The sequence below is a fragment of the Mastigoproctus giganteus genome, chromosome 10 (assembly GCF_048544385.1).
Source record: "Mastigoproctus giganteus isolate SK-2022 chromosome 10, ASM4854438v1, whole genome shotgun sequence".
NCBI lineage: Eukaryota > Metazoa > Arthropoda > Arachnida > Uropygi > Thelyphonidae > Mastigoproctus > Mastigoproctus giganteus.
The window spans coordinates 212,731,027-212,746,946 of NC_143584.1; the positions used below are offsets into that span (position 1 = coordinate 212,731,027).

At 36.2% G+C, this 15,920-nt stretch overlaps 1 protein-coding gene across 1 annotated transcript in view; it reads right to left on the minus strand.

Annotated features, from left to right (window-relative positions):
- Window positions 1-10,405: 10,405 nt before the first annotated feature.
- LOC150079864 (CD151 antigen-like) overlaps window positions 10,406-15,920 on the minus strand; it is an 85,090-nt gene continuing 79,575 nt past the window's right edge. Inside the window, exon 6 of the mRNA XM_090383260.1 lies at window positions 10,406-10,537. Within this exon, the coding sequence (XP_090239386.1) occupies window positions 10,406-10,537 (132 nt within the window). The remainder of the gene's footprint in view (window positions 10,538-15,920) is intronic.

The window sequence follows — 15,920 nt, forward strand, 5'->3', positions numbered from 1 at the left end:
ATCATTTGGAAAGATCTGAAAAACATTGATAGAATAAATAAAGCGCTCCAAGAACTTGGAATTGAGTTGTGCGTAACTGCGATATTATAATAATGCCCTTCAGGATTATTTGGTTGATGTTCGAGACGAGGACAAATTTTATGATTTTTAAAAAAATGGCAAAAAAACTGTTCCAAATTCTAATTGCAGAAGATGTGAAGACCAAACGCGGGAAAGGATTCAATGAAACACCAGAGGAATTGGAACTAAGTGCAAAAACGCATTTCGAATTCAGGTTTTTTTTTTTGTTTTTTTTTTTTCGTACTGTAGACATGCTAATCACAGAAATAACAAAAAAGGCATGTGGCATACAGCATATTACATGATATATTCAGTTTTGTTGCAGACAAATCTCTATCAAAATATGAAGTCTATCCAAATCAATTAAACATCTATTCTTCAGATTTGTAAGGCTTTGTTGATGAGTCTGTGATGTTTTCTGCATTGTAGAAGGACAAAAGGTATGTAGTGGAACTGATAAAATCCCAATTAAAACATAAAACTTGTTACAAGTTTTCCGAATGTGCATATTTATTTGAGAATGTATCTTTCGATAACGGAATCAAATGTAGGAGAAAGATTATTTTCTAAATTTAGGCAAATCAAGAATTGTGTGAGCTCAACTATGAGCGAAGATCGCCTGTCGTCTTTGGCTCTTCTTTGCATCGAGAGCGATATTATTAGCCATATGGTACAAGGAAGCCTGAGGCTAATGCTGCACCAGCCAAAAAAAAAATATTCCGAATTACCTTGTGTGTGTGTGAGAGACAGAGAGAAGTAGAAAGGAATCACCAAGAGAAGAATGATGATACCCAGCTCAGGACCCTGGGTGTGCCAAGTCCATACTCATCAACTGTGAGCGCCTGGGGTGATTTTTACTCGTAATATGGAAAAGACTTTGCTGCAACAAGAAGCCAAAAAAGAATCTTTTGTAGGAAATGTTATAAGTAACCTAGACATTGTGGCATTATTATTTTGAAATATAATTTTGAAGCTTTAGTTATTATTATTATTATTAATAGCCATATGGTGCAAGGAAGCCTGAGGATTATGCTGCACCAGAAAAAAAAAATCCCCAAGTTACCCTGAGAGAGAGAGAGAGAGAGAGAGTCAAAAGTAGCAGGAAATCACCAAGAAAGAGAAGAATGGTGATATCCAGCTCAGGACCCTGGGTGTGCCAAGCCCATACTCACCAGATGTGAGCCCCCGGGGTTAATTGCATTATTCTGTTTTTTTTTTAAATTTTTCCCTTCCTTCGTAGAGCCTGTGCCTACGGTGTCTAATGGGAAATTCGGCCCTGGTTTCGGTCGCATTTTCTGACCCTCTATGCCTATTGCCTTATTCACCAAAATTATTCCTCCTGTCTGCATAAGATTCAAGCTTAATTTACTACTCAACCACGGAATAACTGCTGAAATATTAATGGGATGAGTGTAGATACATCTGGTGGCGCCATCTCTTGATATTAATGGTCATATAAGTAACAAAACTTACGGTCGTTAAACAGGGGCGTCAGTTTTATAACTTATATACAATAAAATAACTAATTTTATCCAAAATTATTGTACAAAAATGACTAAATAGGTTAACAAATTATTTTACTTCAATACTGAAAATGATCAGTCAATATGAAAAACAGCGAATTAGAGGTATACAGTGTGCCATTCGATTAACATTAAAAGTGTCCAATTAATCACAAACAAGTAAACGGCTGAAAACTTTTTCCAAGGTCACTGAAAGTTAGCAGTCCAAAATTCCTTCACTTGCTCTTTTATTTCAGGGCTGAAAACACGTTAAGGAAAAACCAATTCACCGGGGTGGAGAAAAATCGTGGGTACCCTAATGAGGGAAACAAAGGATTCATACACCAATGTATGGGGGAGGGGTGTCTGGAGAAAAAAATTAATACAACGAAGCAAGTGCATACAATTAAGAAAAAAAAAGTGAAAAGTTTGATAATGAAAACAATGATTTATAAATTTCTGAAGCTATTAAGTATGGCATGCCATACATCCATCATTTTTAAAAATACTATACTAGTCTGACGATAAATAGATGTACATAGGCATCCCACAAATAACACTCTCTTCGCAACTAACTGCCATTAGTGTCACACCACTTCAAGCCCTCCCGATCAGGAGTGTGCTATGGCATCTAGTTGCCCTTTCTTTTGAGATATACCATTTAGGAAACACTTTGGGGCCCCTTCCTGCATTGGAGCATTGCATCCCCTCTCTCCCTTTTGCACGGCCCTGCAAACGATTAGTACAATAGCTAGAATCATGAATGGTATCTCTACACTCGCACGGCAGGTTTGCCTGGAACTGATTGTAATGCAGAAATAATGTCTTTCCATGCCACACATATCATCAATGATGTGTGGAATTTTTACTTTTTCATAACGGGGGGTTACCAGATGTGCTGTTATTGCAATGAGGATTGCATGGTTTCTCTCTAGGAAACTAACTGAAAAACATCAAACTGACCACATGATCATAGACACCCCATGGCCTTATTCGCATGATACTTAACACACACCTAACATCCACACCATGTGGAATGATATGGGTTCAAATATCATCTAAATTAAAAGAACTTTTATTGGCTTTTGTGGCTGAGTAACTGGCTTAAGGCAAGAATTGCAGTTTTGCCTCCTGGAAACATGGATTTTTCATCCAGCACACAGGGAAACTGACCAAAGGGCACATGGTTACAGACACACATTGATGCCTCCCAGCCTTAGTTGCTTTGATGCATAATCAACCATTTTAATTTGCATTCAATCACTGCCATCTTTTGGGTATGTAATGATTGCACTATCTGTAGCAAATGTTATAAAGCAGATTTTCTTAAATTTTCATATCAGCATACATAATTAAAGGAATTGTGCTATTTCTTATATTAGTGATAAACAGCAGCATTTAATTCCATGTCCACACCCAGCGGTGTGTCACTACATGCACATTGCAACATTCTTTGTCATTTTTATGTAACTTTCTCATTTTTTCTTTTCTTCTGCCCCACCAACACAGTTCTGATTCAGCTGTACCTCTTTACTTCTTGATGAATTAAAGAAAACCAGAATGCTTAGTTTTTGCTAAACTTTTGTCGTATGTTAATAATTCATTTTCAGTGTAGGTTTAAAACTTATGCCATCATGTGAAAAGAAACTGATAAATCTGAACTGCTGAACAGAGGTTTTTGCCAGTTAATTTTATTCATTCCTCAGGAGTCAGTGAAGGGCAAATGCCTTCTCTTGACCCTATCCCAACAATCATGATTATAATCAATTACTGCTGTCAAGTTATTTCCTGATTATTACCTGACAAAATAACTAAAGCAATTTGACTACACTAAGAATGGTCTTTGTTAATTTAATTTTAATGCAGTTATTTTAATGTAATTTATTCTGTGTTTGTGTGACTGTTAAGCTTTGCAGTTAAAATCCTACAATCACTCTCATTTTAAAAATGGCAACAGTGGATACTCTGATTATTTCAACTCTTACCCCATCCTTCGCTTCCTCATGATTTAGTCCAATATAACAAAAGCTGAAAAGAAAAAGTCTGTTCCAGTAGCGTAGCTACCCTTTTTCGGGCCCGGAGGCAAAGAACATGTTCGGGCCCCTACTTAATTAATGAAAATTGCAAAAAAGAGGAGACAGCCAATGATGCCGAGCTCCTAAAGGGCCTGGGCCCAGAAGCAACTGACTTGCCTGCCTGCCTACATGGTAGCTATGCCACTGATCTGTTCTATCTCCATATAAAATCTAACAATATTCCTTTTTGTTACAACTGTGTCACTTATGCACTGGAGGTGTCGTTTGAGGATCACTGAATCCAGAGGTACATTATTTAGATAGCTTCCAAATTATTAGTAGAAATATGCACTGCCCTACAATTAATATACACACACAACATATTTATAAATAACCTTTATTTATGGGGGAAAACAAATACTGTGTGCGCTGAAATCTTTAGCCTTTATGACAGCCTCTAGTCTCTGTGGAACACTCCCCACCAGTTTTTTTATAAATGTCCCCTGACCCATTTCCTTCCACAGGTTCTCTATAGGATTGAGGTAAAGGCTCTAGGCTGGCCAGTCCAACTTTTTGGCATTGTCTTCAAACCAGTCTGTCACAATGTGAGTAGTATGACATGAAGTGTTGTTCTGCTGATACAGGTACACAATATAGGTAATTCATTATTGTCCAAGATATCTAAATAGATCTTGGCATTCAAGGTTTTGTCAAAACAACCAACGGTACCAGGCAAAACCATTAAAAATAGCCAGACCATCAACACTGACTCTGCCACACCCATGCATGACTGTCAGACAAGTAGACCATGTACCATGACTCATCACTCTAAAGTAGAGCTTTTCACTGATCTACAGTCTAAGAATGGTGGACCTTACACCAAGCTAGATGGCCTGTTGCATTACGGGCTATTAGTGGTATGTGGAAGCTGCACGATCATGGTAACCCATATCATACAGCATCCTACACACTATACTAATGCTGATGTGTCTTAATCATTTCACTGTTGGTGTCTGTGTTACTGTGTCTACAATGTCAAATGCATTCTGAGCAGATGATTCCTGGAAATGCTCTCCTGTCATGTTTCATCTGCTTTGGAAGTTTTCTGAGTAATTTTGTGATGGTTTCAGCACCAGCCAACTTTCATTTGCAGACCACATCGCCAATCATCAACCAAGGGATCTTCAGCAGCATTGTAATGTCACTTACAGGCCTATTGCTTATCTGGCATCCTATTATCATTCTGCACTGGAAATCTGTTAATCCTGTTGACTGCAGCCTTTTGCACTCAAAACATATTATGGTCCCCTCAGACGCCTATGGGCATTTTAATAAATAAATGTGCACGATGTGGTGCTTGGATAGGATGTGATCAAACTATCAATGGAAGGGTGTTTGACTGTTAATGGTAGGGCAGCGTAAAAAGAAAAATGAAAATTTTACAGCCTGTTTACAATCAGACATCTTCAAGTTAGATTTAAATAAGCTTTTTAATTCTTTAATTACAAAATTGATGATATTCTTACCTCCAGTTGGTATTAAATGAAATTTATCCATATATGTGAAGCATTTAACCCAATTAGGAGTATGAGTATATATGTTTATTTACATTAGTCAAGTGAGCCCACAAGGAGATGTACATTTATTTAAGCTTTTCAAGGCCATCCCAACTATGCATCAAATGCTACACACTGTACTGGTGTTTATGTCTTAATCATCTCGCTGGTAGTGTTTGTGTCTACAATGTCAACCTGCATTCTGAGCAGATGATTCCTGGCAATGCCCTCCTGTTATTGATGGGAAGTATCCCATCAGCATTGATGGGAAGTATCCCATCAATGCTGATGGGATACTTCCACTTGCTGAGATTAACAACCTGAGGGGGCATAGATTGAAACTGAGGCAAGACAGTTGTAGAATAGATGTGCAGAAATTTGCCTTTAGACGGTGGATAGTTGATTGCTTGAACAGACTTCCATCTGTTGTTGTAGAAGTTGATAGCTTAAATAAATTTAAGGCTGAACTAGACAAACATTTGGAGTGACTGAATGGGTGAAATGGGAAGGTTTTTTTTTTTTTTTTTTTTTTGGATGATGCTCTATAAACTTGCTTTCTTGTATCATATGCCTCAACTAATGCTAAATAATGATTACTTTTATACATGAATTGTCTTGAAATCTTCCAGTAGGTTCTGTCATCAGTTATCTGTGTTTCCAAGTAACAGTAGCCACAGTTTAACATAGATGACAACACAAAAATAACCCTGAAGAAAATTAATGGAGATGGAGGAAATTAAAAAGCCAAAATTGTTTGGAATTCAGTTCCAAAAGAAATAGATGTAGAGGATATTACTGCATAAAAAAAAAACATAATGATAAATAAATAAAATAATAATAATAATAAAATAAATAATTTTTTTTTTCGCAAGGGAAAAAAAAAAAATTTAATAGATGTATTTCTATAATTCTGATTTGATTTTTACAATAATATCCCACGAATGTTGGGTAATCAAGTCAAAATAAGAATAAATTAATATATAAAAGCAGTTATATACAAATTTTTAATTTAAAATTTTTTCTAAACAAAGTATTCACTCCAAATAGACCACCAGAAGGAAACTCGCTACTTAGTCCACATATATTCAGAAAACTCACTTATACGGAGGGTTGATTCAGCCTTTTGATAACAATTTTGACATTAATCCTGCTTGTGACATACGGCAGCAATGTAAATTTTTTTTTGCACAGGCGCAGTTCCAAACCTTACGAGCAGTTGTAGAAGTTGTTTTAATGTCGACATGCCTCGGAAATTGGACCCATGGTTGGAATGTTACATAACCGCACTTTCCAAAGAAGGGTACATTTATGTGAAAATTATTGATAGGTGTAAGTCGAAAAATTTTAGTGTATTGAAGTTTGGTATCCATAAGGTTTTGAATGGCAAAGGAAAATTCTGCAAAGCTGCTGCAAGTAGGCGGGAAAACACCGAAGAAACTGCAACCTGCTCCAAGTTGAATGAGGGAGGTAGTACGAAAAGTGCAGTTGCGCACTGTCAATGAAACTCCAAAAACCCAAAGAGCTGTACCGTCACGTGTGGGAACCTCCCAGTCAACCGTTTATTGCATAATCAATGAAAATTTGCAACTGGCGAAGAAGCACAAGGCCCACATACACCACCTAGGAGCAAGGCATATTGCAGAGCAGTGGGTAAATGCTCGAAAACTCTATTAAAAATATCTGGAAGCTGAAAGGTGGAAATTCGTAGCAACATTGGATGAAGTGTGGGTATACCTCTCTGACTGCAACAAAATTCTGGCAATTTATTACCATCCACACAGTGACAAGGCCTTTCCAAAAAGGGCGTGTCAGTGCAAGGAAAGTTTTGGCCGAGGTTTTATGGTTGTAACCAGTTTTTGTTATAACGGCATATTTGAGTTGCGTAGAGTTGCTAAAAATGTGAAAGTCAACTCAGTGTATTACCAGACTGAAGTTTTACAGCCGTTGTTTAAACGTGAAATACCCACATTGTACGGTTCTGATGCTGAAAAGGCCTGGTTGCACCAGGATAAGGCGTCCAGCCACATGTCACATTCCACCCACGCTTTTTTTCAGAGAATGGAAGTGGCGACAGGTATTCGTTTGATCCCGTTTGAAGATATACCTGTTAAATCATATGACACTGCACCCATGGATTTTGCACATTTGGACTTTTGAAAAGAGCTCTCGGAAACCACCGCCCCAGAACTGTTGAAGGTTTGTGGAAAGTCTGCCAGCAGGAATGGGACAAGATCGACTTGGCAGTTTTGCAGCACACTTTACTTCAATGGAAACTGCAATGCCGTGCAATAGTCCATGAGGGGAAAACAAATGGAACATAACTAGTGGCGGCAGCACGGAATTTTGTAGTTTTAAAGGACTGTCAAAATCGTTATCAAAAGGCTGAATCAACCCTCCATAAAAGAACTAATCGTCTATGCAATTCTCTCTCAAAATCATGTTAGCAATCCTATTTATGAAAAGAAAAACATTTGAACAATACATAAAACCACCAAAAAAGTTGTTTATTCTGGTGAAAGGCACTGCCCATTATGAAATGAACAAATGATATTATCTACATGTTTGTCAAAACAGTGGTTATTATAAGTTACAGATTTTCTAAAAACAAATGGATAGCAAAGAAAAACAGCAAATAAGATTACTTGCAAAACTCAAGCTCTTGAAGGAAAAAAAAAGTCTAGAATAAAAATTATGATTTGTAACATAAGCTCTGTAACAGTAAAGGATTTTGCAACAAAAGTTGTAAACTTTTGTAATAAAATGATATAGTTAAAATATTTTAAAACATGCATATTATAAAAATTAAAAAGAAAAACAAAGTAGTTACGAAGACTACAGATGCAATGGACGTTTTTAACATATCAACAAGCCAAAAGCATGTCTAAAATTTTTTTATATATTTTATAAGAAATATACAATATATAATTATAAATTTTAGAACCTTTAGAGATCCATTATTATAAAAAATATATAATAACTAAAGGATTTCCTGTTCTGCCCCATCCTCCCTTCCATCTCCCACACATATACGACAGAAATTATGAATGGGATACTTTTTATGTTGCACTTAGCATATATTTGAGCAAGAGCTGATAATTGTTCCTAAGTTGTGTCCTTTTCATAATCTTTCACTTAAACCTTTGATTCTTTAAATATTACAGAATTTGTAAAAAAATGTGTATTGTGCTTATTTTGGAGTGAAACTCAGTGAGCAAAATACACATTGGGCTCCACATAAAGTTTGCCAAACCTGTGTTGAAGCATCAAGATTGTGAAAAAATGGTAAAAAGAGGATTATGCCATTTACAATTCCCATAATTTGGTGAGAGCATACAAACCACAGGGATGACTATTACTTTTGCTTGTTTAATATAGAGGAATACAATGCAAAAAGTAAGAAGGGTACTATATATCCTAATATTCTATCTGCCATTAAGACCAGTCCCACATGTAGATAACCTGTCGATTCCATGCCGTCCACTTATATTGGAGAATGTAGCAGCTGAGAGTGCGGAAAATAAAGTTTCTGAAGATGAAACTGAAGTCTACTGTTTTCACAGCACGAACTCAATGATCTGGTAAGAGGTTTAAATTTACCAAAGGAATCTGCAGAGTTCCTTGCTTCTAGACTTAGTCAAAAAATCTTTTAGCATCTGGAACATTTTTCTCATGGTACAGACAGAGAATGAGAACTAGTCCACTACTTTTCTGAGGATGATTCTATGGTTTTTTGCAATAATATGCATGACTTAATGAACTATTTAGGAATTACTTACAATCCTAAACAGTAGAGACTTTTTATCTACTCAAAGGTGTGTTTGCTCCACAATGGAAATAAATATGGGAAAATTCCAGTAGCTCACTCTGTGCATTTGAAAGAAACATAAGAGAACTTGAAGAAGTTATTGAGAAATATTAAGTATGAAGAACACGGTTGGTTGGTCTGTTCTGACTTTAAAGTGATAGGCATGTTACTTGGACAGCAATATGGCTACACAAAAATACATTTCTTTTTGTGTGAGTGGGACAATCAAGCAAGGAGTAAGCACTGGGATGTCAAGAACTGGCCAAAGAGAGGCAGTTTATTGCCTGGATCAAAAAACAGTTCATAAACCACTGGTAGATCCCAAAACTGTCCTCCTGCCCCTACTCCTTGCACATCAAAATGGGGTTGATGAATCAGTTTGTGAAAGTTTTACATGAAGAAGGTCTCTGCTTTTAGTACCTTAAGGTAATAAATTCCTATGATCCAAGAGGTGTTAAAATAAGGTAGTTTTTTTTTTTTTTAGCTCAAATTTGCAAACTGATAAGGGACCAAGATTTTGAAGGAACTATGAATAAAAGAGAAAAACAAGCATGGATTAGCTTCAGGTCTATTGTTGAGAACTTCTTAGGGAACAACAGGGATTCAGACTACAAGAACATAGTTGAAAATATGTTGCAAGCTTCAAGAAGCTGGGCTGCAACATAAGTGTCAAGGTACAATTTTTACACTCCACTTCGACTACTTTCCAGAAAATCCAGGAAGTGTTAGTGAAGAACAGGGTGAGATGTTTCACCAGAACATTAAAGGTCGTTGGCATGTTACTTGGACAGCAATATGGCTGTCCAAGTAACACTAGAACCATACATACAACTGAATATGAATCATCTCACAGATGAGGCACCAGGGGAGGTGGAATGTCAAGATGAAGTTGATCACTGCTGGATGCTGAAGAGGGACTGTAAGAAGGATCTGAAGGATCTGCAAGAAAATCAAAGAACATAGTGTAAAAAACATTATGAAAATCAAAGAAATGAAAATTTGACCCAATGTAGAAGAGTCAAATTTTAAAAATGAGAGGCAAGTTTATATCCTTGTTTAATAATGCTTTCAGCATGTATTTAAATATAAAAGTCTGGTAAAAGCAGCATTTTGTTATATTTTCATTGCATAAATTCTGCCAAAATTAACAAGAATTTGTGAAAAATGAAATTTTCATTTATGATTTTTGAATAAACCCAATGTGATGGAAACAAACGAAAGTCACTTTTTAAAATCAGCATTAGAAAATGATTCAGAAATGCCCTTTTCTGTGAAAACATCAGTGATTTTTTTTCGAAATGCAGAGTAGTGTAATCATTTGATGGTTGCAATTTGAAAGGCTATATTACTATTGTCATGAAGTAAAAATTTACTCCTGATGGTGTGAAACATAAGTAATGCTTAAATTATGTCCAAATTATATGTACACAAAATTACCACACTGTTTTCAATATTTAAAAGTAAAGGTTATTGAAGCGTTCCCATAAGACAGCTAACTACAATATACCCATGAACCTGAATTGCAGCACATATCAATGATGATGATCTCAATCCATTCAGAAGTTCATCTGTATGTGCAAGCATCTTCTTTAAGCAGCCCTGTAATGAAAATGTTAATGGAATTAATGAACTAAAAGTGATAAGCGAATCATATGAAGTTTTCAAATAAAGAACACTTAATTATATGTACATCAATGTTTCTCAATCAGTGATTTACGATTGTTCATAAACTGGGTGGGTCAAGGAACTTAAAATATCCTTGAGGGTTGTAACATACTGTAATCAATTAAAAACAACAAATGGTTTTCAAATGCAAAAGGGAACTAATTGTGCTATAACCAGTTAGTTTCAGTTAGCTGTGGAACTTGAATTCTCAAAAAAAGGTTACAAGAAGCAAATGTGTGAGAAACTGTGGTGTGCCAAATTATGCACCTTAAGGAATAAACAATATCCAAAACAGGATATGAATATATTTAGATACTTTTATGTAATCAAAATTTATCACAGTTTTTTTTTTTTTGTTTTTAAATTTTTCCTCAGTGCAACTAAAGCTATGAGGCTTCAGCATATTATGTCTTTTATAGTCAGTTTAATTTTTCTGGATGATAAACCTGTTTTTCTGGAGGACAACTGGAGGGGGGGACTAGTAACCCCACCCAAAACTAAGTAACTCTGCCATGTTGTGAGAAAAGCTCATAAAATTTCTATTTGTCTTGATGGAATTTGAAACCAGACCTTTTCCACACAGAGTGGAGTGACAACAATTGTAACCATCATACTACATAAGAGCAGTAATCCAAGTTGTCTTTACAATTTGAATGTTTTGAGAGGGAAGCGGGGGAGAAAGAAAAGAGAAACATGATTTGGAAGGAAAGAGAAAGTCAAGAAAATAACCTGTCCTACGGTTATTTCCTTGACTTCAGCTTAATTCCGACTTGATAAATTTTTTTCAAGACAGAAATTCATACCGCTCTATTTCCATATAACTCTGCCCATGCCTGTACACAAGAGGAGGCAGGATATGCATGTGTTAGCAACCATACATACAACTGAATAGAACATGCTAATGTGAATATGAATCATCTTGGTGAAAGCCCTGCATGGAAAGCCAGGATGAGGATGAACCAGACAAAGGAGAATAGGATGCCAGAATGTTAAAATTATGTATGAGGTGGGTAAAGCAATGCTTACTACAAGAGAAACTGTTTAGCATTAGTATTAGTAGTGCAAAGTAATGCAGGAAAGTAAGCTCATACAGCATAGGTCAGGAAAAAAAAAATAAATAAATAAAACCCACTTCTGATATCATCTATCCATCCCCTCTAGAGTTTTTCAAGTTAACCCTTGATTTTATTCAAACTATACAATGCTAAATGGAAGTTTGTTCCAACAATAAACTATCCATAAACTACTATAGGCTTCCATCTGTTGTTATAGAAGAGGATAGGTTGAATAAATTCAAGGAGAATACTAGACAAATTCTTTGAGGGTAGGGATGGGTGAATGGAGATTTTTTTTTTTTTGGCTGATGCTATACAGGCAGTTACCGCTTAATGTTTTTTTTTTTTTTCAAGTATCAACAAAATTAAAAATATGAATATTAATTGCAAAACAATGAATGTTAAACATTTATAAATACCACATTTCAAACCACACGAGTAGCTATACAATACAGCGCACCACGCTTTACAATATTAATATGTTCCAGAGACACCATCATATTATGAAAATATCATAATGTGAACCCAATAACACATTGTTTTTTAGTTATTCGTTCCAAGACCTCGGAAGTTGAAATTTTTGATATATAACTAAGCTATTTAGCTATCTAAAAGGTCATTTTTATAATGTAAATTGTATTAGTTACCAATTCAAATCATTAAAAAGCACTACACTTTCATCGTTATCATATGTTTCGTTATAAGAATCAATTTTGAACGGCTTTGTGATATTTTTATAAAACACATTTCTGGAGGTCACGTCATAAAACAATAAAAGCAATTTGCACTTTCCGGTTTATTGGGCTTTTCTGCTAGTGCAATCAATTATAAATGGGTAGTAAACTCGACGTTATTGCATTTGCAAAAATACCGATAGCAGGAATTGTGTGGAATTTTACATTATTATGGTGAAATGTGTTTCCCCCTTCACTGCAATCTTCAATCATATAAAAAACATAAATAAATTTTCAGAGTCTTCTCTTCATTCCTTTTTTTTTATGCTTTGTAAACTTGTTACTCTGCGTGAATCGTGTTAGTTGCAATCTCACTTGCACATATCATATTAGTTAGTTGCAATTTGTGTGTGCCATTAAAAAATGCTTATGCATGCTATCGTGAAATTTATAAAAAAAAAAGAGAACATTATCTTGGAAACAAACACCTCTTGAAGAATTTCTGAAGAAAACAACTTCTTGTGCAACAAACCAACAATGAGTGTGCATTTAATCGATGATGATGAATAAACATTCTTTATCATTTGTAAGTCATAAATAATTTCTTTAATTTGCTTGATTTTACAGGCCGTTTTCATTTATTTGGATAAACCAATCATTGTTTAAACAAACTAATTAGCTAACTAATTTTATTGTTGAGAACGTAACTCCTGTTTTTAACATTATGTCTATGGGAAATAAATTACTGCTTTATGAGCATGCGCTAAGAACAAATTAACTCGTAACATCGGGAACTACTTGTATAAGCTTGCTTTATCATTTGCCATTACTACTACTACCCATTGGCTGAAGGTAAACTTACACAAATCTGTTCTGCAATCCATCCTTCCTCAATCTGAATTTATGCCCCATCATGTATGTAGTCTGAGCAAGAGGAAGGATCCCATTAGCATTAAGCTTACGCAATCCATTCAAAACCTTAAACACCTCAATTAGATCACCTCAGAAGTGCCTAGTCTTGGGAAAGGCTCCAGTTATGCAGTTTTCAGAACTGAAGCCTTTACTGGTAGGAGCATCCTTTTGCTCCTCTTACTAATTTTATTGCTCTTCTCTGCACCCTTTCAAACAGATCCACATCCTTCCTAAAATGAGGCTTCCAGAACTGTGTGATTGTATATGACTGACAAAATCCAAAGCTGCCTTGGCAGCCTATCTATGCAGCTTAGAGATCTTCATATCTCACTTTTTTTTTTATGAAAATCCCAAACAAGAGAGGTATTAGAACCCATAGTACTTAGTACCGTGCTTGGGTTGGAGGTTGAGAAGACATTTGTTGACATTAGACTTGAACTTCGGTAGACTGTAATTTTCAGGAAATACATACAAGGGAAGGTTGTTCCAGAAAACAGCAGTTGAATGAATAAACAAGGAAGATGAAAAGTTGAGTCTGTAGTTTGAAGTTGGACAGTAAATTGATGTTGGCTGGTGGCAGCATATGTTTGGACTGTTTCGAAAGAGAGAGCGAGAATTATAGAAGCCAATTCAGAAGAACAGTGCCCATGGAAGTATCTGTAGAAAAGCCATGCAGCAGAAACAGTACATCTATTAGACATATGAGATAGTGAGTGGAGAGACTCTGTTAGAGATGAGTCATTAACTGCCCTCTTCTGAATGGAATCTAGAAGCCTGAGAGAGATTTTGGGGGCACTGCCCCAGATGTGGGAACAATATTCCATGGTAGAGCGGATTTGCGATTTGTACAGAGTAAATAGCTGTTTGGAAGAAAAGTACTGCCGAGAGTGAAAGAAAAAAAACAACTTTTTTAGACGCAGAGGAAGTAATATTTGTAATGTGCTTGTGCCAAGAGAAATTTGAAGTCAGGGTAATCCCCAAAAGAGATATATCATCTTGCCTAGAAATCGGAGTGTCACCAAAGATAAGCATAGGAGCAGAATAATCCTTTTTGCGAGATATAAGATAAGACTGAGTTTTAAAAGGATTGAAATCAATTAAGCTGTCTTTGCCCCACTCGAGAATTACCTGGAGATCGGAATTTAAGGAATTGGTAGCGGATATTCGAGAAGTTGAAGCTTATTGAGCAGGGCAAGGTTTCTCAAACTGGTAAGTGGAATGCAATGTGCTATCATTGGCAAAACTATGGATAGGATTTCCAGTCAGTGGAAGAAGATCATTAATATACAAGAGGAAAATAGTGGGGGAAAGAACTGAACCTTGGGGGACACCGGCATTAGTGGAAAAGTTAGAAGACAGAGAGCCATCTACCACCAGTCTCTGTACAATTACTCCCAGTCCTTTGCATTCTCTAATATCCTGACTGTGGTACCACTGAGTTGATACATTAATCTGGGGTTACAGCCACCCCATTTGTCAATGGCAAACTTGAATTGCCACTTCTTAGCCCAAATTCTAAATTTTTCTGGATCTTGTTGGAGTAACTTATCCTGATAACAGTCATTAACACCCTGCCAACATTCATTTCATGTGTAAACTTGGACTTTAAGCCCACTTAGTTCCTTGTTAGAATTTGATACACTTCTGAATATCACCATCTTTAAAATATTCTTCATGTCTAAACACATGTGCAAAATAATCTATTCAGTTATCAGCAACCTGAATGGAATCATCAATGGTTATACTATTTATATCTGGTAAATCAACATGATTCATTCCCTTCCTCTTAGCATTTACAAAGGTAAAGAAGTCTTTGCTACTTTTATTTGCCTTCTATGCAGAGCTGGGCTGAGGGTGAGGGAACAGAGGCTCTTGCCTCAAGTTAAAAGCTGAAAGGGACGCCAAAAGAAAGATTAAATAATTGCTGGTGTTTTTGATTTTATGTTTTGATTATTCCAATCCATTTATCATCTTGCTTTTGCAAGATGGTAAAATCTTTGTCGCACCACTGTAGACACCGAGCTCTAAGCGGCAGCACTATCTGGGGCACCACCACGGTTGTCACCCTACTGGTTGTCATTTTTATAACCTCAATTATATTATGATGCTGTTGAGCATAAACACTCTACCTCTATGGAAGATACTCAATTTAACTTTTTTTTTTCTTTTTTTTTTTTTTTTTTTTGTTAGTTGTTGGCGCATCGACTTCTGTGGCCATAATACACCTCCCAAAGTTTTTGCATTTTACTCTGCTCCAAGCCCGAGGCGGGATTCAAACCCGTGATCTTTGGGTTGCTAGGCAGGCACTTTACCCACCTGGCTAGCCCGGTCGGCCTCAATTTAACTGTGAAATGGGAAGTCTTCAGGGACTTAATCTTGGAGGCTACTAGGCTTTTCATACCAACTAAGAAATACTTACACTGCTCTACATGGACTAATGTTATTAGTGGAGTCCCCCAGGGTTCAGTGCTGGGCCCATTGTTGTTTTGTGTATTTATCAATGATATCAATGAAGGTATATCAGGCTTAATGTCCAAGTTTGCAGATGATACAAAGGTTGGCAGGGTTGTTAATGACAGTAAAGACAGTATGCTACTGCAACAGGATCTAGAACTAGAAAAGTTAGGCAGAGATGGGCTGAGAAGTGGCAACTGAAATTTAACATTGACAAATGCA